The 21,836-nt window shown below is 41.0% G+C and overlaps 1 protein-coding gene across 1 annotated transcript in view; it reads left to right on the top strand.

Moving 5' to 3' along the window:
* EIF2B3 (eukaryotic translation initiation factor 2B subunit gamma) overlaps nt 1–21,836 on the top strand; it is a 140,673-nt gene that overhangs the window by 50,898 nt on the left and 67,939 nt on the right. The window contains exon 5 of the mRNA XM_054490475.2: nt 11,987–12,098. Coding sequence (XP_054346450.1) covers nt 11,987–12,098 — 112 coding nt within the window. The remainder of the gene's footprint in view (nt 1–11,986; nt 12,099–21,836) is intronic.

A 21,836-nucleotide genomic window follows, 5' to 3' on the forward strand; every position in this document is an offset into this window, starting at 1 on the left:
CTCCACTTCCCGGGCTCAAGCAATCCTCCCACCTCAGCCTCCCGAGTAGCTGGGACTATAGGCACTCGCCACCATGCGTGGCTAACTTTTTGTATTTTTTGTAGGGACAGGGTTTCACAATGTTGCCCAGGCTGGCCTTGAACTCCTGAGCTCAAAAGCGATCTCCCTGCCTCAGCCTCCCAAAGTGCTGGGATTACAGGCATGAGTCACCACACTTGGCCTCTTTCTTTCTTTTTTTAAAGATACTGGGGGGCACCATGGCTCAGGACCGTAATCCTAGCACTTTGGGAAGCCGAGACAAACAGATGGCTTGAGCCCAGGAGTTTGAGACCAGCCTGGGTAACATGGTGAAACCCCATCTCTACAAACAATTTTTTAAAAATTAGCTGGGCATGGTAGCTTGTGAGCCTCTAGTTCCAGCTACCCGGGAGGCTGAGGTGGGAGGATCGCTTGAGCCCGGGATGTCGAGGCTACAGTGAGCCATGATCATGCCACTGCACTCCCGAGTCTCACTCTGTCCCAAAAATACAGAGAGAGAGAGAGAGAGAGAGAAATTAGGTCTCATTATGTTGCCCAGGCTGGTCTCAAACTCTTGACCTCAAGCAATTCTCCCACCTCAGCCTGCCAAGTAGCTGGTATTACAGGTACCAGCTATCACTCCTGGCTCAAGTTTTCATTCTGAATAGGAAATTTTAAACTCCTCAATACCTAGATTTTGTTACATTTGAAGGCTAAGATTCACCTAAATAACTGAGTTTTAAATTCTTCCCATAGAATGCTATGCATTTCCATCAGAAGCATTTTTTAAAGAATCGTAAGTTTTTGAGATTATGTATTTGGCATGCCTCTCGGCTGCTGTTGTGTGCCAGAACAGCCTGCAGTCTACTGTTTCCCAGATATTGTTTAATAGTCTAGATCTTCTAGACCCAACTTCTTCAAATGGTGTTCTTACTGACTTATAAGGGAATGGCTAATCTCTGGATGTGTCTGGAGCCACCTTTCTTCCCCTTGCCACTTTCTTCTCAGAAGATTTATAGGAGATACAGATACTAAAGAGGGCAGGATCAAATTCATATTTAGACTTTTTGGAGTATTTCATTCCTGCTACAGGTCTTTACACAGCTTCCTTGCCTGAAATGCTCTCTAGCCCCTTTCTCCTCCGAACACATAGATTCCAAATCCAGCTTAGCCTTCAAGTTATTTTCTGAGAAAGACCTATCCTGACCTTTTAATATAAACTATATCCTTTTGTTTGCCTACATATAGCAGCCTGCTCTCTTATTTACTCTTTCCCCTACTGGACTATAAGCTCCATAAGGGAAGGGATCATATCTGTTTTGTTTATTTTATTCCCAGTACCTGGCCCAGTTATGTCCCATGGTGAGCAATCAATAAATATTATTGAATGGCCTGCTTATAAAGGCAGCTCTTCTTGCCCCCCACCCCAGGTAAGTGAAGGTAGACCTGAGCATTAGCAGTTTAAAATCCTAAAGATGTTAGTCTGAGCTATAGTTGGATTCATAAGTAGGTATTACAAGAGCACGTGAGCTTGTAATGCTTTTAGCAATGTGGATCTAGCAGACTGATACTGACTACTCTATTAATTTTATGTTTAGAAATGGTTTCAAGATTTTTAAATAAATACCTAGCACTGTACCATGCTTGTTAAGAGCACAAGGTCTATAGAGTTCAGACTGGGTTTCAGTGCTCAAAAGCTGTGGGATTTTGGGCAAATTACCTTGATCTTCATGAAGTTCATTTTCTTCTGTTGTAAAGTGAGCCTGAATCCTTTCAGGATTTTTGTGAGAATTAAATGACATGTTTATAAGGCATGTGGCCTATTCGTTACCTGAAAGATAGTAGATGCTTAATAATTTGTAATTGCTATTGTAATTTGATACTGGAACTTAACAAATCTCATTTAATAACTTTGTAAACATTCTATGTCACATATTTATTTCATGTAAAATGGCAGTGCTTTAAAAACCACAGAATATCAGAGTGTTTTTGTTTGCATTTTTACCATAATAGCTTGTAAGTTTGAAGGGAAACTCATAGTGACAAATGTCTAGACGAGCCTCTTTGGAAGGCTCACATGTAACTTTTTTTGAGACAGAGTCTCATTCTGTCACCCATGCTGGAGTGCAATGGCGCGATCTTGGCTCACTGCAACCTCCGCCTCCCGGGTTCAAGCAATTCTCCTGCCTCAGCCTCCCGAGTAGGTGGGTTTACAGGCATCCACCACCATGCCCAGCTATTTTTTTTTTTTTTTTTGTATTTTTAGTAGAGATGGGGTGTCACCATGTTGGCCAGGCTGGTTTTGAACTCCTGACCTCAAGTGATCCACCCGCCTTGGCCTCCCAAAGTGCTAGGATTACAGCCATGAGCTACCACGCCTGGCCCACATGTAACTTTTCTAGTGATTCAAATAGCCCTCCTTTTTAGCATTTTCTAGAAGGTACCAACTTTTGAAAAAAAAAGTTTTTTTCCTCAGAAAAAAAATGGGCAGCTTAGAAATGTAAGCAAGACCCAGAAACCCAGCTAAGGCTGTATGGGGAAATGGGGTTCTAAACTCTGAGAAACCTCATTTCTTTTTTTTTCATCAGTAGATACCATTATTATTCAGCCATTGCCTCACCATTGCTTGATACTACTTACTGAGTGAAAGGGTGAAGAGATCAGCTTACCACAGTTACTGAGTATGTATTATGTCAACTCCTGAACTAGGCACCAAGGCTATAGAAATGAAAAAAAAACCCAAAATGCTGCAATATCTCTACCCTCAAGAAGACACAAAAAAGTGTTCATTGTACTCTCCCCAGTCATAGGGCATTTTAAGAAACTTGGAACCTGATGGGGAAAATTAGATTAGGTATTGTGTTTTTAAAAGAATTTACAGGCCAGGCACAGTGGCTCACGCCTGTAATCCCAGCAGTTTGGGAGGCCAAGGCAGGAGGATCATTTGAGGTCAGTAGTTTGAGACCAGCCTGACCAACATGGTGAAACCCTATCTCTCTAAAAATACAAAAAAATTAGCTGGGTGTGGTGGCGCATGCCTGTAGTCCCAGCTACTCGGGAGGTTGAGGCAGGAGAATTGCTTGAACCCGGGAGGCAGAGGTTGCAGTGAGCCGAGATCACGCCACTGTATTCCACCCTGGGCAACAGAGCAAGACTCCATCTCCAAAAAAAGAAAAGAATTTATAAAAGCCTCTCATTTCTAATTGTTGACATTCACAAACATCAAACAGTAAAGACGACACATAGAGAATTTCAGTGATACCGTATATACATGTATATCTTAAACTTGCAATAATATGTAAAAATAATTTCTGTTTTCCATCCCTTGTTAGAAACTTTCCTTTTCTCAATTTCAGTGAGAAGATAATATATTTATATTGCTTTATTGCAGATAATATGTTTATTGGGGGCTTTTTTTTCCTGTACATTCCTCTATGTAATTGTTTAATATTATTATGATTTAATGACACAAATTATTGACTATTGTCTCTATAGTCCCACTGTATCTCTTGGAATACTTGAAATAGAAAATGTTCTAGGAAACTTTATTTAACCAATCCAATTCACTGTAGTATTTCCCAAACTCCTCAGTTCTCAGAGCTATATAGCCTTGGCCCAGACTAGAATCAGTACATGTTAAGGTACTTCAGAACCATGAGTGAAAACTCTTACTTGGCTGTCACCTCTTAATCGGCTTAGCTCCCTCTGCACTAACAGATGTTGGCAGGCAGTTCTGAGCCTGTACAGTATTTCTTTGCTACAGCTTTCGTTATTTCTCTTGAAGATGTACTACCAAAAAAAACCTGTTTGGGCTTCTGTGTTAACTATTTTCTCCTCTCAGTCTTCCAAATCCCACCCCATTTAAAAAAATAACTTAAAGTGGGCCAGGCGTGGTGGCTCACGCCTATAATCCCAGCACTTTGGGAGGCTGAGGTGGGTGGATCACCTGAGGTCGGGAATTCAATACCAGTCTGGCCAACATGGTGAAACCTTGTCTCTACTAAAGATACAAAAATTAGCTGGGTGTGGTGGTGGGTGCCTGTAATCCCAGCTACTCGGGAGGCTAAGGCAGGAAAATCGCTTGAACCCGGGAGGCGGAGGTTGTAGTGAGCTGGGATCACCACTGCACTCCAGCCTGGGCAACAAGAACAAAACTCCTTCTCAAAAAAAAAAATAAATAAAAAATAATAAAAAATTAAAAAAAAAAAAAAAAATAAAGTGACTTGAAATTCCTAAATACTCAAAATTGAATTTTTTTTTTTTTTTTTTGAGACAGAGTCTCACTCTGTCACCCAGGCTGGAGTGCAGTGGCGCAATCTTGGCTCACTGCAACCTCCACCCTCCAAGTTCAAGCGATTCTTCTGCCTTAGCCTCCCAAGTAGCTGGGATTGCAGGCGCCTGCCACCGCAGCCAGCTAATTTTTTGTATTTTTTAGTAAAGATGGGGTTTCACCATCTTGGCCAGGCTGGTCTTGAACTCCTTACCTCGTGATCCACCTGCCTTGGCCTCCCACAGTGCCGGGATTACAGATGTGAGCCACCACGCCCAGCCTGTTTCGCTCTTGTTGCCCAGGTTGGAGTGCAATGGCACGATCTCGGCTCACCGCAACCTCCACGTCCTGGATTCAAGTGATTCTCTTGCCTCAGCCTCCCGAGTAGCTGGGATTACAGGCATGTGCCACCATGCCTGGCTAATTTTGTATTTTTAGTAGAGACAGGGTTTCTCCATTTTGGTCAGGCTGGTCTCAAACTCCCAACCTCAGGTGATCTTCCCTCCTTGTTCTCCCAAAGTGCTGGGATTACAGGCGTGAGCCCCCGTGCCCAGCCGTAATTTTCTTATTTACCAAGTTTTTGTTTTGTTTTTTAACCCATTTATGGCCTAATAGCATTTTGTGGACAGTTGCTCAAGATAACATCAGTGGTAAGTGGTAAGAGCCAGAACTCGAACCCATGCCTTCTGATTCCATAACCTGTGCTTTCTATTTCTTTTTTGAATTTAGTTTTTATCTTTATCAAAGTTTTATGTGCCCAAAATTTAAAGAGTATCTAATTATCTAAGATATATTATAACAAATAGCAGCCCCTCACCCTATCTATCCTCACCCCACTTAGAGATGCCACTTTCAACATTTTTAGCTGATTTTTTGGCATTTAACTCCATATCTCCAAATAACATGCTTTTATTTGCTGTGTCTTAATTTTTTTAGCTTTAAGAATTATCTGTTCTCTTCTTACTATAGAATGTAAAGATTTGGTTCTATTTTACCACATGCTCTGCTCCCACTACATGTATGCAACCTTGTATTCGGCCCAATTTCCTAATACAATTATTCATATTGTATTATTAACTGAATATTTTATGTTTATATTATCATGACTGTATAAATAGTATTCACAGTTGAGCCTTGTAGTAGATGATTACTTTTCTCTTTCCTCCTCTTGTTTTCCTAAAGATTGTCTTGTTTTTTCATTTGCTTTTTTTTTATGTATTTATCACTAATTCAACCCAAGCTCCAATTGTGTGAATTTCCTCTCCTTACATTGAAACACACTAGATGTCCTCTTAATTTCAAATTCTTCAAGGTACCTCTCCTAAAGCTTTTCTAATCTGAGTTAGTTGCCCTGCTGTAGAGCTGTCATTTTAGGTTCACCCTTCACTGTCATATCTTGAACCTCATGTTTTCTTCTTTTTTACTTTATACCCACATTTTCTGTAGGACACATCCTCTGGAAGCCTCCTGAGATAGAGATTGTGAGAAGTAAATTTTTTAGCTTTTGTATCCCTGAAAATGTCTTTATTCTGCCCACATATTTGTTTCATATTTTGGCTGGATATAAACTTCTCTTGGAAATCATATCCCCTCAAAATTTTGAAGGTTTGTTTTGCTTTGTTTTGTTTTACTGTCTTCTAGCTTCTCTTTTAAGAAGTCCAACATCATTCTGATTCTTGATTCTTTGCATGAAACACTTTTTTCCTCTTTTTCTTGGGATGGGAGGGGGAGCTTTTTAGGATCTTTTTGTTTCCAAAGTTCTTCAAGTGAGAACACTTAAAATCTACTCTCTTAGGAATTTTCAAGAATACAATACATTGTTACTAACTAGTCACCAGGTTGTATTAGGTCTCTTCTTGAGCTTATTCCTCCTAAGTGAAATTTTGTATTCTTTGACAAAGGTCTCACAATAGTTTTTTGTTTGTTTGTTTATTTATCACATGGTATTCCTAAGCAGACTTCCATGCAAGGAAGTCTGACCCTGCATAGATCTGACCCTGCATAGATCAGATGAGATCAGATGCCTTCAGGGTGATATGGCCGTAGACCTCCCACCCCCACCCAGTAGTCTAAGTTTCTGGTTTCTTTTTCTTGTCTTACTGTGCTGGCCAGGACCTCCAATAAAATTATGTGTACAAATGATGCTAGTTGGCACCCTTTTCTCATTCCTGATTTTAAAAGGAATATTTTCAACATCTCTCCAGTTAAAATGATGTTTATTACTATAGGGGTGTGTGTGTGTGTGTGTGTGTGTGTGTGTGTGTGTGTTCGTTTTGAGACAGTCTCTCTCTGTTATCCAGGCTAGAGTGCAGTGGCACAATCTTGGCTCACTGCAACCTCCGCCTCCAGGGTTCAAGCAATTCTCCTGCCTCAACCTCCCAAGTAGCTGGGATTACAGGCATGTGCCACCACGCCCAGCTAATATTTGTGTTTTGGTATGAGGTTTCGCCATGTTAGCCAGGCTGATCTTGAACTCCTAGCCTTAAATGATCCACCTGCCTTGGCCTCCCAAAGTGCTGGGATTATAGGCGTGAGCCACCATGCCCAGCCTACTATACATTTTTATAGGTACTTGTTATCAGATTGAGAAAGTTCCCTTCTAGTTCTGATTTATTGGGAGCTTCTTGGCCTGAGGATATAAATTTTATCAGATGCTTTTTCTGCATCTATCAAGTGGTATATGATTTTTCTCTGATGATGTGTTGATGATACCTGGGATAAACCCAACTTAGTCATGGCTTATTATCCTTTTACACGTTGTATTAGTTTTTAACTACATAACAAATGTTCCTAAACTCTAGTGGCTTAAAACAACAAACATTTACTTGCTTATGAGTCTGTAGGTTGGCAGTTTGGCCTAAGTGTAGCTAAGATGGCTCATCTCTGTTCAAGTGATATCAGCTAGTGTTTTTAACAATTGATTACTTATAAAAGTTGCCACACATTTAACAGTTTAAAACAGCACTATGGGCCAAGAATCCAGGCATGACTTAGCTGGTCCACCAGAGTCTTTCAGAAGGCTGCAGTCAAGATGTCAGCTAGGGGTGGAGTCTCATCTGAAGGCTCAATTGGGAAGGGATTTGGTTCCAAGCTTACTTGGTTATTGGGAGAATTTCATTTCCCTAGGACTGTTGGACTGAACCGCAGTTTCTACCATGCTGTTGGCCAGAAGCTACCCTCCTTTCTTTATCACTTGGGCCTTTCCAACATGGAAAGTTACTTCATCAAAGCCAGCAAGGGAGAAACTCTTCTAGAAAGACAGAAGTCACAATTTTATGTAACCTAATTACAGAAGTAACATTTTATTACCTTTGCCACGTTCTGTTGGTTAGAAGCAAGTCACTAGGCCAGCCCACATTCAAGAAGGGATGTACAAGGATGTGATTACCAGGAGGCAACTATTATTCTTATCTTTCCGTAACTGGGCTCATTAATATGTATAGAGCCTTGGCTGGGCACAGTGGCTCACACCTGTAATCCCAGCACTTTGGGAGGTGGGTGGATCACCTGAGGTCAGCAGTTCGAGACCAGCCTGGCCAACATGGCAAAACCCCATCTCTACTAAAAATACAAAAATTAGCTGGACATGGTAGCATATGCCTGTGGTCCCTGCTACTTGGGAGGTTGAGGCAGGAGAATTGCTTGAACCCGAGAGGCGGAGGTTGCAGTGAGCCAAGGTCGCGCCACTGCACTCCAGCCTGGGCGACAGAGCAAGACCGCACCTCCAAAAAAAAGAAAAAATAGAGAGAGAGCCTTAGCCTTGACAGCTGGATTTTTCTTTTCGTCTAGTCTCTTACCATCCAGGGGGTTAGCCCAGGCTTGTTTACAAGGTAGCAGCAGCAGGTTCTAAGCATGACAGCAGAAGCTACAAAGTCTCTTGAAGTCTAAACTCAGAACACACACTGTCACTTCAGCTGCTGCGCTCTGTTAGTTCAAAGCTAGTTATGGAGCAAGCCCAGATATAAAGGATAGGGAACTAACCTTACCTTTGGATAGGAGGAGTTCCAACAAGTTTGTGACCCTTTTTAATCTACTTGACATACTATTTTGACTTGCTAATGAGTAAATTTGCCTGTTCCTTTCTCATAATATCCTTGCCTGGTTTTGGCATCAGGATCATGCTGGCCTTATAAAATGAGTTGGAATTCCTAACTCTAGACATAGCACCTGCCATAGGGTAGTTGTACAAAGATATTTATTGGTAGAATGAATGAATCAATGAATGAATGGATAAGCAAAATGCCTGTAGACGAGACAGAAGAATCAGTCAGAAAAGTAAAAATCAACTAGGGGAAAAAACGTGAATACTTGAATATGACAGATTTTTTTTTTTTAATAGAAGTTCAGTTTTGTCTGCTTTCTTAAGTTTGTGTAGCCTTTCTTCTTAGGAAGACATTCTACAATTACTGCTCTGCTCCCAAAGTGAAATTCCTATTTTGCTAAAGCAGAACAGAAAGAAACCTTTCCAAGTTTCTATAATTTGTATCACATTCTGAAGTCCCAGTTACTGTAATAGCTGCAAAGAAGCAATACAAGGTGGAGGGTCTGAGAGGGAGAGAAAAATGACTAAAATGCAACATAGCTGAAAAATTGGCTGGCTGGAAATTATTGCTCCCAGGACATCAGTGATTCAAGGTTTCTGTGAGCCTTAGGACTTGGGTAGGGGAAGCATTCCAAATTATATCCAAAAATAACATCTCTGTGTTTCTTTTTTAAATGGCTGGCTCATAATGAGACCCTTACAGACTTTGTTACATTCTCAAGTTTCCATGTAATGTATAAGTTGATATATGTCTAAGCTGCTATGTGGCATTTGAAATTCTCTGCAAAATTTAGCTTCAGATTGGCAGCATTTGCTCTTCCTTTTTTGGATTTCATTTGTTTGTTGAACTAAAAAACCCCAACATATAATTTTTTATAATTGTTTTTCCTCATTTATATTCAAACACTGCATATAAGATGACCAGAGACCATCTGATTGGTGATCTTGAATACTTTCAAGTACCTGAGCTAGATGTATTGCACAATCGAATAATATATTTGGTTATAGGTATACAGGCAGCTTTAGCCAACAGTGAAACATACTCTGTTATTTAGCAGCCATTGTCTGTCAGTAGGAAGCAAATTCATCTTTACAGATCTCATTTTTCCTAGAGCTAAACTTTCTGTTTCTCCTACGTAAAGAGGTATTGAGACATTGCTTTATGTGGTTGTTGTGAGGATTAAATTAGAGGGTGTATTTTGTTTAATTTTTAAACTTAAAATTTTATCTAATGTTTTAGTTAATAACACTATTATAAATGCTTTGCAAATATTAATTCACTTAATCTGCATAATAAACCTGTGAGACAAACACTATTATTATCCCCGTTTTATAGATGAAACTGAGGAAGAGAGGTTAAGTAACTTGCTCTAACATAAACTGGTAATTGGCTGAGCTGGGATTCATACCCAGGCGGTCTGGCTCCAGAAGTTCTGTTCTTCATCATTCCGCTATTTTGTCACTATGAGAAAATGTTTCTGTAAGCTATAGATACTGTACAGATGTTAGTAGCACATATTATTAAGTATGTAACACTGTACTAGATGTTATGGGAGATAGAAAAGAATCAGAAGCCTGCCTTTGAAAAGTTTATAATCTAGTCGAGGAAGAGAAGTATAACATAGAAAATAGCAATAATATAGCAGCCTATAAGATCACGGTCTACCAAGACCTCTGCACACATAATAAAATATAGACTATACATAGCATAGAATCTATGCTGTAGATTAACTGCCTGTAACATTAACTGCCTGTAGTTAATGTTGGTTGAATGTGGATGACTTTAAATAATATTATTCCCATTTTCACAGTAAGAAGACCTAGGTTATTATTTGCAGAGAGAAAATTCTTTAAAAAAAAAAAATGAAGTGCCCTAAATAAATAAAGTAACTTTATTTAATTTATTTATTTATTGAGATGGAGTCTCACTCTGTCGCCCAGGCTGGAGTGCAGTGGTGTGATCTCAGCTCACTGCAGCCTCTGCCTCCCAGGTTCAAGTGATTCTCCTGCCTCAACCTCCCAAGTAGCTGGGATTATAGGCGCCCGCCACCACACTCGGCAGCTGATTTTTTTATTATTTTTAGTAGAGACGAGTTTCACCATGTTGGCCAGGCTGATCTGGAACTTCTGACCTCAGTTGATCCACCTGCCTCAGCCTCCCAAAGTGCTGGGATTACAGGTGTGAGCCACCATGCCCGGCCTATTTATTTATTTTCGAGAGAAGGTCTTGGTCTGTCACCCAAGCTGGAGTACAGTACAGCAGTCATGGCTCACTGCAGCCTTAGCCTCCCAGGCTAAAGGGATCCCCCTGCCTCAGCTTCCTCACTATAGGTGCATGCCACCATGCCCAGCTAATTTTTTTATTATTCGTAGAGATGAGGTCTTGAAGTGTTGCCCAGGCTGATCTTGAATTCCTGGGCTCAAGTGATGCTTCCGCCTCAGCCTCCCAAAGTGCTGGAATTACAGGCAGGAACCACTGCGCAGCCACTCTCTCTTTGTAATATATATTCAATATATATAATGCATACATAATATAATATATATAATTATTATTTTCTGAGCTATCTGAATATAAGTTGAATATTATATAAGTTGCAGATATGATTTTCCTTTGCCTTTAAATATGTCAATATGTATTTCCTCCCTCTCCTCCAAAAATGATAGTCTCTCAGAACAGGAAATTACATTGGTACCATACTTTAACATACAGACCTTGTTTAAACTTCACCAATTAACTTAATAATATCCTTTAGAGCAGTACAAAACAAATTTGATCACCCATGTTTTAAACACCATGGCATGTGCTATAGGACACTCATTGGTATAGTTTGGACGTTCCCCCAAATCTCTTGTTGAAATGTAATCCCCAGTGTTGGAGGTAGGGCCTGGTGGGAGGTGTTTGGGTCATGGGTGCGGATCCCTCATGGCTTGGTGCTGTTCTTGTGATAGTGAGTGAGTTCTCATTTAAAGGTGTATGGCATCTCGCCCCCAGCTCTCTCTTATTCCCTGTCTTGCCATGTGACCAGCCTGCTCTCGCTTTACCTTCTGCCATGAGTAAAAAGTTCCCAGAGGCTTCCCCAGAAACCTCTTGTATGCTTCCTGTATACCCTGCAGAACCATGAGACAATTATAAATTACAAATCTTTCTTTGTAAGTTACCTAGTCGCAGATTCTTTATAGTAACGCAAAATGGCCTAACACACTTATTATGGCTCCTCTCTCATCTCAATCCTGTTTTTTTGTTTTTTTTTTTTTAAGATGGAATCTCACTCTGTCACCCAAGCTGGAGTGCACTACAGTGGCACGATCTCAGCTCACTGCAACCTCCACCTCCCGGGTTCAAATAATTCTCCTGCCTCAGCCTCCCAAGCAGCTGGGACTACAGGGCGTAGCACCACACTCGACTAATTTTTGTATTTTTAGTAGAGGAGACAGTCTTTCGCCATGTTGGCCAGGCTGGTCTCAAAGTCCTGACCCCAGGTGATCCACCCACCTCGGCCTCCCAAAGTGTTGGGATTACAGGCATGAGCCACTGCACCCACCCTTCAATCCTGTGTTGTTTCCAAGAGCATTGAGCAGATACTGTGTTCCCTGGCGTATTCATACAGGCAGGGCAAATGGCTTTATTTGTTTTTTTTTTCTTTTGTATGATTTAGTGGAGCAGCGTGACTTCATTGGAGTGGACAGCACAGGAAAGAGGCTGCTCTTTATGGCTAATGAAGCAGACTTGGATGAAGAGCTGGTCATTAAGGGATCCATCCTACAGAAGTAAGCCCTAGGGTTTTTTCTTCTGGCAATTCTCCTTGTCTTAAAACAAAATAAAACCACCCAGTGGATGGGAAAGAGGGAATGAAAACTAGACTATACTGTGTGAAATTGACAAAAGTATGTGAATATTTTTCCCATGAGACAGGATGAAGGCTTTTCTTCACTGCATAAGCCTGTTTCCCTGTCTTTTCTTGCCAAGGTAGAGCCAAATCCTGCAAAAGAGTAAAGCAAAGCAGCTGTGAGGAGAACAGGACTGTCTTTCTGACAGTGTTATAAACCCCCTTTAAAAAAAAGTGGTAAAAAAAAAATAACATAAAATGTACCATTCTAACCTTTGTTTTTTTTATTTTGGTTTGGTTTGGTTTGGTTTGGTTTGGTTTGGTTTGGTTTTGGTTTTGGTTTTTCGTTTTTTGAGACAGAGTCTCACTTTGTCACCCAGGCTGAAGTGCAGTGGTGCAATCTTGGGTCACTGAGACCTCTGCCTCCTGGGTTCAAGTGATTCTCCTGCCTCAGCCTCTTGAGTAGCTGGGATTATAGGTATGCGCCACCACGCCCAGCTAATTTTTGTATTTTCGGTAGAGACGGAGTTTCACCATGTTGGCCAGGCTGGTCTCGAACTCCTGACCTCAAGTGATCCACCCACCTCGGCCTCCCAAAGTGCTGGGATTACAGGTGTGAGCCACCGTGCCCGGCCCATTCTAAGTGGCCTTATTTTTTTGAGAGGGAGTCTTGCTCTGTTGCCCAGGCTGGAATGCAATGGTGCAATCTTGGCTCACTGTAACCTCCGCCTCCCAGATTCAGGCAATTCTCTTGCCTCAGCCTCCCAAGCAGCTGGGACTACAGGTGCGCGCCACCACATCCAGCTAATTTTTGTATTTTTAGTAGAGACGGGGTTTCACCATATTGGCTGGGCTGGTCTTGAACTCCTGACCCGTAGTCCACCCACCTCAGCCCCCCAAAGTGCTGGGGATTACAGGCATGAGCCACCGCGCCCAGCCCTAAGTGGCCGTTTTTAAGTGAACAGTTGAGTAGTGTTAAATGTATTCACATTGTGGTGAAACAGATCTCAAGAACTTTCATCTTGCAAATCTGAAATTCTATACCTATCAAACAACAGCTCCCCATTTTTTTCTCCCCACAAGGCCTTGCTACCCATGATTCTACTTTAAGTATCTCATGTAAGTGAAATCATACAATATTTGTCTTTTTGTGGCTGGCTTATTTTACTTAGCATAATGTCCTCAAGGCTTGTCCATGCTGTAGCATATAATGGATTTCGTTTTTTTAAAGGCTGAATAATATTCCATTGTATGTATGTATCACATTTTGTCATCCATTTATTTTCTGACAGACATTTGAGTTGCTGCCACCTCTTGGCTATTGTGAATAGTGCTGCAGTGAACGTGGGTATACAGACATCTCTTCAAGACCTTGCTTTCAGTTCTTTTGGATATATATTTAGAAGTGGGATTACTGGATCATATGGTAGAAAACTATGATGTTTAATTTTTTGAGGAACCTACATACTGTTTCCATGGCATTTTCACTATTTTACAATCCCACCAACAGTGCATTAGAGCCCTAGTTTCTCCACACCAGTACTTACATGGTAGCTGGTCTCAGATACAGAAGGAAAAGAGACAATTCATTTATGTTATATCAAAACAAATAAAACATCTGGGCAGAGCCATGACTCAGGCATAAGTAAGCTCAAAAGAATCAGAATGTCAGCTGTACAAATATACTACAGAAAACAAAATGAAAGCAAGAGAAATGTCCTGTAAAAGACAAAGAAGCTATCCTGAAAAGAATATAACTCAAGAAACAGAAGAAATTTTCTTAAAACTATGCAACTGTATAACCATAAAACTACTTATTAAAACATGAATTTAATAAATAAAAGTTCAGTAATGAGATGATAAAAAAGGGGATATTATAGAACTAAAGAAAAGAGGACTGGCCAGGCATGGTGGCTCATGCCTATATTCCCAGCACTTTGGGAGGCAGAGGCGGGTGGATCACAAGGTCAGGAGATCGAGACCATTCTGGCTATCACAGTGAAACCCCGTCCCTACTAAAAATACAAAAATTAGCCAGGCGTGGTGGTACATGCCTGTAGTCCCAGCTACTTGGGAGGCTGAGGCAGGAGAATTGCTTGAACCCAAGAGGCAGGGGTCGCAGTGAACCTAGATCGCGCCATTGCACTCCAGCCTGGGCGACAGAGTGATACTCGGTCTCAAAAAACAAACAAAAAAAAGGATTAAATAATTACAGAGTTAATAAATTTTAAAATAGCAAAAGAATGGCATAGATAACACTGAAAATCAAATTATTGATAAAGAGGAATGGTTTGAGATATCAGTGATCTAGGTAAAAAAGAAAATCGTTTAAGAAATTAGAATCTCTGGCCGGGTGCGGTGGCTCACGCCTGTAATCCCAGCACTTTGGGAGGCCGAGGCGGGTGGATCACGAGGTCAGGAGATCGAGACTATCCTGGCTAACACGGTGAAACCCTGTCTCTACTAAAAATACAAAAAAATTAGCCAGGCGTGGTGGCGGGCACCTGTAGTCCCAGCTACTCGGGAGGCTGAGGCAGGAGAATAGCATGAACTTGGGAGGCAGAGCTTGCAGTGAGCCGAGATCGCACCACTTTACTCCAGCCTGGGTGACACAGCGAGACTCTGTCTCAAAAAAAAAAAAAAAAAAGAAATTAGAATCTCTGAGGGATCGCTTGAGCCTAGGAGGTTGAGGCTGCAGTGAGCCATGATTGTACTACTGCACTCCAGGCTGGGTGACAGAGTGAGACCCTGTCTCAAAAAATGAAAGAAAGAGAGAGAGAAAGAGAAGGAGGGAGGGAGGAAGGAAGGGAGGGAAAGAAAGAATTTAAAATCTCGTAGAAATGAATACAAAGATGATTAAATGTAATTAATGAATTAATGCCTCTGAATTAGAACATGGATTTCTAGAAAGAAAGAAATGGAGAAGAAAACATCAGTGAAATTATTTTTAAAATTTTCTGAGGATAAAAGGAGCTGGGTTTCTAGACTGAAAGGAAACTGAGTTCCCAGTAAAGTGGAGAAAAGAAACATACCAAGGTTATCATTGTGAAATTTTATAACTGCTAACAAAGAGATCTTACAAGCTCCCGGAGAGGAGAGAGGATATCATATACAAAGGAATTAAAATAGGTTTGAACTTCCTAACAGCAACACTGGCAACTATAAACAATGCCTTTAACATTCTTATTTCTATCTAATCAAACTATCAATCAAATATGAGAGTAGAATGAGAACTTTTTAGACATTTGTTTTCCATGCATCTATTTTGAGAAAGCTACTAGACAAGGATGCCCACTTTCACTGCTGTACCCAGCGTAGTACTGGACATCCTAGCTAGAGCAGTCAAACAAGAGAAGGAAATAAAGAGCATCTAAATTGGAAAGGAAGAAGTCAAATTATCTGTGTTTGCAGATGATATAATCTTGTATTTGGAAAAACCTAAAGACTCCATGAAAAACTATTAGAACTGATAAGTATAGTAAAGTTCCAGGATACAAAATCAATATATGAAAATCAGTAGTATTTCTATATGCTAACAGCAAAGGATCTGAAAAAGAATTAGCCGGGCATGGTGGTATGTGCCTGTAGTCCCAGCTACTTGGGAGGCTAACGCATGAGAAGTGCTTGAAGCTGGGAGGCAGAGGTTGCAGTGAGCCGAGATGGTGCCACTACACTCCAGCCTGGGCAACAGAGCAAGACTCAGTCTCAAAAAAAAAAAAAAAAATCTGAAAAAGAAATCAAGAAACTAATTCTATTACAATAGCTACAAATAAAATAAAATACCTGGGGATTAACTTAACCAAAGAAGCAAAAGGTCTCTACAATGAAAATTATAAAATATTGACGCAAGAATTTGAAGAGGACACAAAAAACGGAAAGATATTCCATGTTCATGGATTGAAAAAATCAGTATTGTTACAATATCCATACTCCTCAAAGCAATCTGCAGATTTTTTTTTTTTTGTCTTGAGACAGAGTCTCGCTCTATATCCCAGGCTAGAGTGCAGTGGTGTGATCTCAGCTCACTGCAACCTCCACCTCCCGGGCTCAAACGATTCTCCTGCCTCAGCCGCCCAAGTAGCTGGGATTACAGGCGCCCACCACCACGCCCAGCTAATTTTTGTATTTTTAGTGGAGATGGGGTTTCACCATGTTGCTCAGGCTGGTCTCGAACTCCTGACCTCAGGTGACCCTCCCGCCTCGGCCTCCCAAAGTGCTGAGATTACAGGCGTGAGCCACCATGCCTGGCTGTAGTCTACAGATTTTATGCAATCCCTATCAAAATACCAATGACATTCTTCACAGAAATAGAAAAAACAATCCTAAAGTTTACATGGAATTGGCTGGGCATGGTGGCTCACGCCTGTAATCCCAGCACTTTGGGAGGCCAAGGCAGGTGAATCATTTGAGGTCAGGAGTTCGAGACCAGAGACCAGCCTGGCCAATGTGGTGAAACCCCATCTCTACTAAAAATAAAAAATTAGCTGAGCATGGTCATGGGCGCCTGTGATCCCAGCTACTTGGGAGGCTGAGACAGGAGTATCGCATGAGGCGGAGGTTGCAGTGAGCTGAGATTGCGCCATTGCACTCCAGCCTGGGTGACAGAGCGAGACTCCATCTCAAAAAAAAATAAATAAAGTAAAATAAAATATATATATATGGAATTACAGAAGACCCAGAATAGCCAAAGTTATCCTAAGCAAAAAGAACAAAACTATAGGAATCATGTTACCTCACTTCAAATTATACTACAGAGCTTTGGTAACCAAAATAGCATGGTACTGACATAAAAACAGACACATAGGTCAGTGGAACAGAATAGAGAACCAGAGATAAATCCATACACCTTCAGTGAACTCATTTTTGACAAAGGTGCCAAGAATATACGTTGGGGAAAGGACAATCTCTTCAATAAATGGTGCTAGGAAAACTGGATATCCATATGCAAAAGAATGAAACTAGACCCCTGTCTCTTGCCATATACAAAAATCAAATCAAAATGGCTAAAGACCTAAATCTAAGACCTCAAACTATGAAGCTACTACAAGAAACCATTGAGGAAAGTCTCCAGTACATTGGTCTGAGCAAAGATTTCTTGAGTAATACCCCACAAGCACAGGCAGCCAAAGCAAAAATGGACAAATGGGATCATATCAAGTTAAAAAGCTTTTGCACAGCAAAGGAAACAATCAATAAAGTGAAGAGACAACCCACAGAATGAGAGAAAATATTTGCAAACTACCCATCTGACAAGGGATTAATAACCAGAATATAGAAGGAGCTCAAACAACTCTATAGGAGAAAACCTAATCTGACTTTTAAATGGGCAAAAGATCTGAATAGACATTTCTCAAAAGAAGTCATACAAATAAATGCCAAGCAGATATATGAAAAGGTGCTCAACATCACTGATCATCAGAGAAATGCAAATAAAAACAATGAGATGTCATCTCATCTTAGTTAAAATGCCTTTTATCCAAAAGTGAGGTAGTAGCAAATGCTGGCAAGGTTGTGGAGAAAGGGGAACTTTCATATACTGTTGATGGGAATATAAATTAGTACAGCCACTATGGAGAACAGTTTGGAGGTTCCTCAAAAAACTAAAAATAGAGCTACCATACAATCCAGCAATCCCACTCCTTGTATATACCCACAAGAAAGGAAATCAGTATATTGAAGAGATATTTGCATTCCTATGTTTATTGCAGCACTGTTAACAATAGCCAAGATTTGGAAGCAACCTAAGTGTCCATCAGCAGATGAATGGATAAAGAAAATGTGGTACATATACACAATTAAGTACTATTCAGACATAAAAAGGAATGAGATCCTGTCATTTACTACAACATGGATGGAACTGGAGGTCATTATGTTAAGTGAAATAAGCCAGGCTCAGAAAGACAAACTGCATGTTTTCACTTACTTGTTTGTGTGAGCTAAAAATCAATGGAACTCATAGAGGTAGAGAGTAGAAGGATGGTTACCAGAGGCTGGAAAGGGTAGAGAGTGTGGGAGTGGTGGGAGTGGGGAATGGTTAGTGGGTACAAAAAATTAGTTAGAAAGAATGAATAAAACCTAATATTTGCTAGCGCAACAGGGTGACTATAATAAAAAATAATTTAATTGTACATTTTAAAATAACTAAGAGAGTATAATTGGATTGTTTGTCACACAAAGGATAAATGCTTGAGGTAATGGATACCCCCATTTACTCTGATGTGATTATTACGTATTGCATGCCTGTGTCAAAATATCTCATGTAACCCATCAGTATATGTACCTAGCATGTACCCACAAAAATTAAAAATTAAATTAAAAAAGGAAAGCTGCTAGAGTTTATATAACACCAAAACCTTAGCATAAACTAAGAAAGAGGAAGACACAGAATATAAGAAAAAGGGCATCCATGCTTGAACCTGGGAGGCAGAGGTTGCAGTGAGCCTAGATCACATCATTGCACTCCAGCCTGAACGACAGAGGGAGACTCTGCTCAAAAAAAAAAAGAAAGAAAAAGGACATTCAGGCCGGGTGCAGTGGTTCATGCCTATAATCCCAGCACTTTGGGAGGCCGAGGTGGGCAGATCACGAGGTCAGGAGATCAAAACCATCCTGGCCAACGTGGAGAAACCCCATCTCTACTAAAAATACAAAAAGAAAAAAAGTAGCCGGGCATGTTGTCGCATGCCTGTAATCCCAGCTGCTCGGGAGGCTGAAGCAGGAGAATCGCTTGAACCCGGGAGGTGGAGATTGCAGTGAGCCGAGATTGCACCACTGCACTGCAGCCTGGCAAGAGAGTGAGCCTCCGTCTCAAAAAAAAAAAAAAAAAAAATAGGACATTCAATTAAGATAAAATGAATCCCCAGGATGATGATGAAGGGAGATGCCAGGCTAACACATGTACACCCAGTATAAATGGCAACCAGACCACACTGGAATAGGTCAGAAAACTTGGGAATGATTTCTTCAAGATGATCATATTTCTTCTGATGAAAATGACACAACATGTGATGTGTTTCAACATTTTGAGACGATTTGGAGCACTTAAGTAGTTAGTTTGGAGTTGAACTATTGGTAAGCACCTAGAAAACTAAGAAATAAGACAATTATTCACACCAAGGCAAACCACAAAAATGTGCAGGTGAAAAAATTCTTAGTGACTGTGTGGTTCAGCTGTAACTAGTTTTTTGTTTTTTTTTTTGAGACGGAGTCTCACTCTGTTGCCCAGGCTGGAGTGCAGTGGCGTGATCTCAGCTCACTGCAGCCTCCACCTCCTGGGTTCAAGTGATTCTTCCGCCTCAGCCTGCCGAGTAGTTGGGATTACAGGCGTGTGCCACTACGCCCAGCTAATTTTTTTGTATTTTTAATAGAGATGGAGTTTCACCATGTTGGCCAGGCTGGTTTCGAACTCCTGACCTCAAGTAATCCACCCACCTCAGCCTCCCAAAGTGCTAGGATTACAGGCATTAGCCACTGAGCCCGGCCTGTAACTAATATTTAAATATGCATACTAATGCAATCACTGATATAGTCTAACCCAAATTATGATTTAATTACTTTGGAATGATGAGATGAGGTTAGTATGTTGGAAGCATGAGGGAATAAAAGAGTGAAATCGTCCTCTTCTATAGTTAATAGCTAATACATAGAGCTGAAGTCATAATAACTTAAGCATTGATTATTGAGCTGACCAAAATAATATAACAATTATTGGGAAGGTAAAAGGCATAAGGAAGTATGGGTGTATATGATGGGAGCAGAGTTGATGATGAAAATAAGTTAAATCTTGTTCTCCACAATGGAAAATCAGATTATTCCTGAAATGGAAAACCTGAGAAATACCAATATAAGAATGCTATTGGTTAGGCACAGTGGGTCACGCCTGTAATCCCAGCACTTTGGGAGGCAGAGGCAGGTGGATCACCTGAGGTCAGGAGTTTGAAACCAGCCTGGCTAACTTGGTGAAACCCCGTTTCTACTAAAAATACAAAAAATTAGCTGGGTGTGGTGGTGCACACTTGTAATCCCAGCTACCCAGGAGGCTGAGGCAGGAGAATTGCTTGAACCTGGGAGGTGGAGGTTACAGTAAGCCAAGCTGGTGCCATTGCACTCCAGCTTGTGCAACAAGAGTGAAACTCCGTCTTAAAAAAAAAAAAAAATGCTACTATGCTATTGCTGGGCACAGAGGCTTACTCCTGTAATCCCAGCACTTTGGGAAGCCAAGACGGCCAGGTCACTTGAGGTTAGAAGTTTGAGACCAGCCTGGTCAACGTGGTGAAATCCTCTCTACTAAAATTAGAAAAATTATTTGAGCATGGTGGTGGATGCATGTAATCCCAGCTACTCGGGAGGCTGAGGCAGGAGAATCACTTGAACTTGGGAGGCAGAGATTACAGTGGAGCCAAGATCGTGCCACTGCACTGCACTCCAGCCTGGGGGACAGAGCAAGACTCCATCTCAAAAAAAAAAAAAAAAATGCTGGGCTCAGTGGCTCATGCCTGTAATCCCAGCACTTTGGGAGGCCGAGGCGGGTGGATCACGAGGTCAGGAGATTGAGACCATCCTGGCTAACATGGTGAAACCCCGTCTCTACTAAAAATACAAAAAATTAGCCAGGCGTGGTGGCGGGCATCTGTAATCCCAGCTACTTGGGAGGCTGAGGCAGGAGAATGGCGTGAACCTGGGAGGCGGAGCTTGCAGTGAGCCGAGATCACACCACTGCACTCCAGCCTGGGCAACAGAGGGAGACTCCGTCTCAAAAAAAAAAAAAAAGAGTGTTATTGGTGGCAAAATAAATACTAAGTGGATCTGCTAAAAGAGTTAAAAATGGGCATATCTGCGGAACAGAAAATGGGCAGGAAAGGGAATAGATGATTCAGTTTTTTTCATTAAAAGCCTTGAGAAACTACTTGCCTCTTTATATGCATATATAACTTCAATTTTAATTTTTTAAAATAAGAACAAGATATATAATACATTAAAATTTCTGAATCAAGTAAAATCTGAAGTTTTTTTTTTCTTTTTTTTTTTTTTGAGACGGAGTTTTTGCTGTTGTTGCCTAGGCTGGAGTATAATGGCGCAATCTCGGCTCGCTGCAACCTCTGCCTCCCGGGTTCAAGCGATTCTCCTGCCTCAGCCACCAGAGTAGCTGGGATTACAGGCATGAGCCACTATGCCCAGCTAATTTTGTATTTTTAGTAGAGACGGGGTTTCACCATATTGGTCAGGCTGGTCTCGAACTCCTGATCTCAGGTGATTGGCCCGCCTCAGCCTCCCAAAGTGCTGGGATTACAGGCGTGAGCCACTGCGCCTGGCAAATCTGCAGATTTTAAGAGTATAGTGTGTTCTAAGATAATTTGGCCAGATTTATCCTAATGTACTTATGAAGCTTCAGGGATAAACAAAGAATTCAAGTATCCAGAGGCAAAAAGCAAATCATTTACATGGAAGAAAAAAATTAGGCTTACCTCTGAGTTATTCCCAACATTTAATACAAGAGGAACAATGTCCCATCCACAGACTTTTCAGGGAAAGCAAGTGGAACTCGAGAATATTATAAACTGAGTATGCAGATTGATAGATAACCAGAAAAAAAAGAATATTATAAACAATGAAGATTTTATTCAAATATAAAAGCAGTAGGCATTCTCAGGCATGAAAAGACTTATGACATATGAGCCCT

The sequence above is a fragment of the Pongo pygmaeus genome, chromosome 1, assembly GCF_028885625.2.
Source record: "Pongo pygmaeus isolate AG05252 chromosome 1, NHGRI_mPonPyg2-v2.0_pri, whole genome shotgun sequence".
Classification (NCBI taxonomy): Eukaryota; Metazoa; Chordata; class Mammalia; order Primates; family Hominidae; genus Pongo; species Pongo pygmaeus.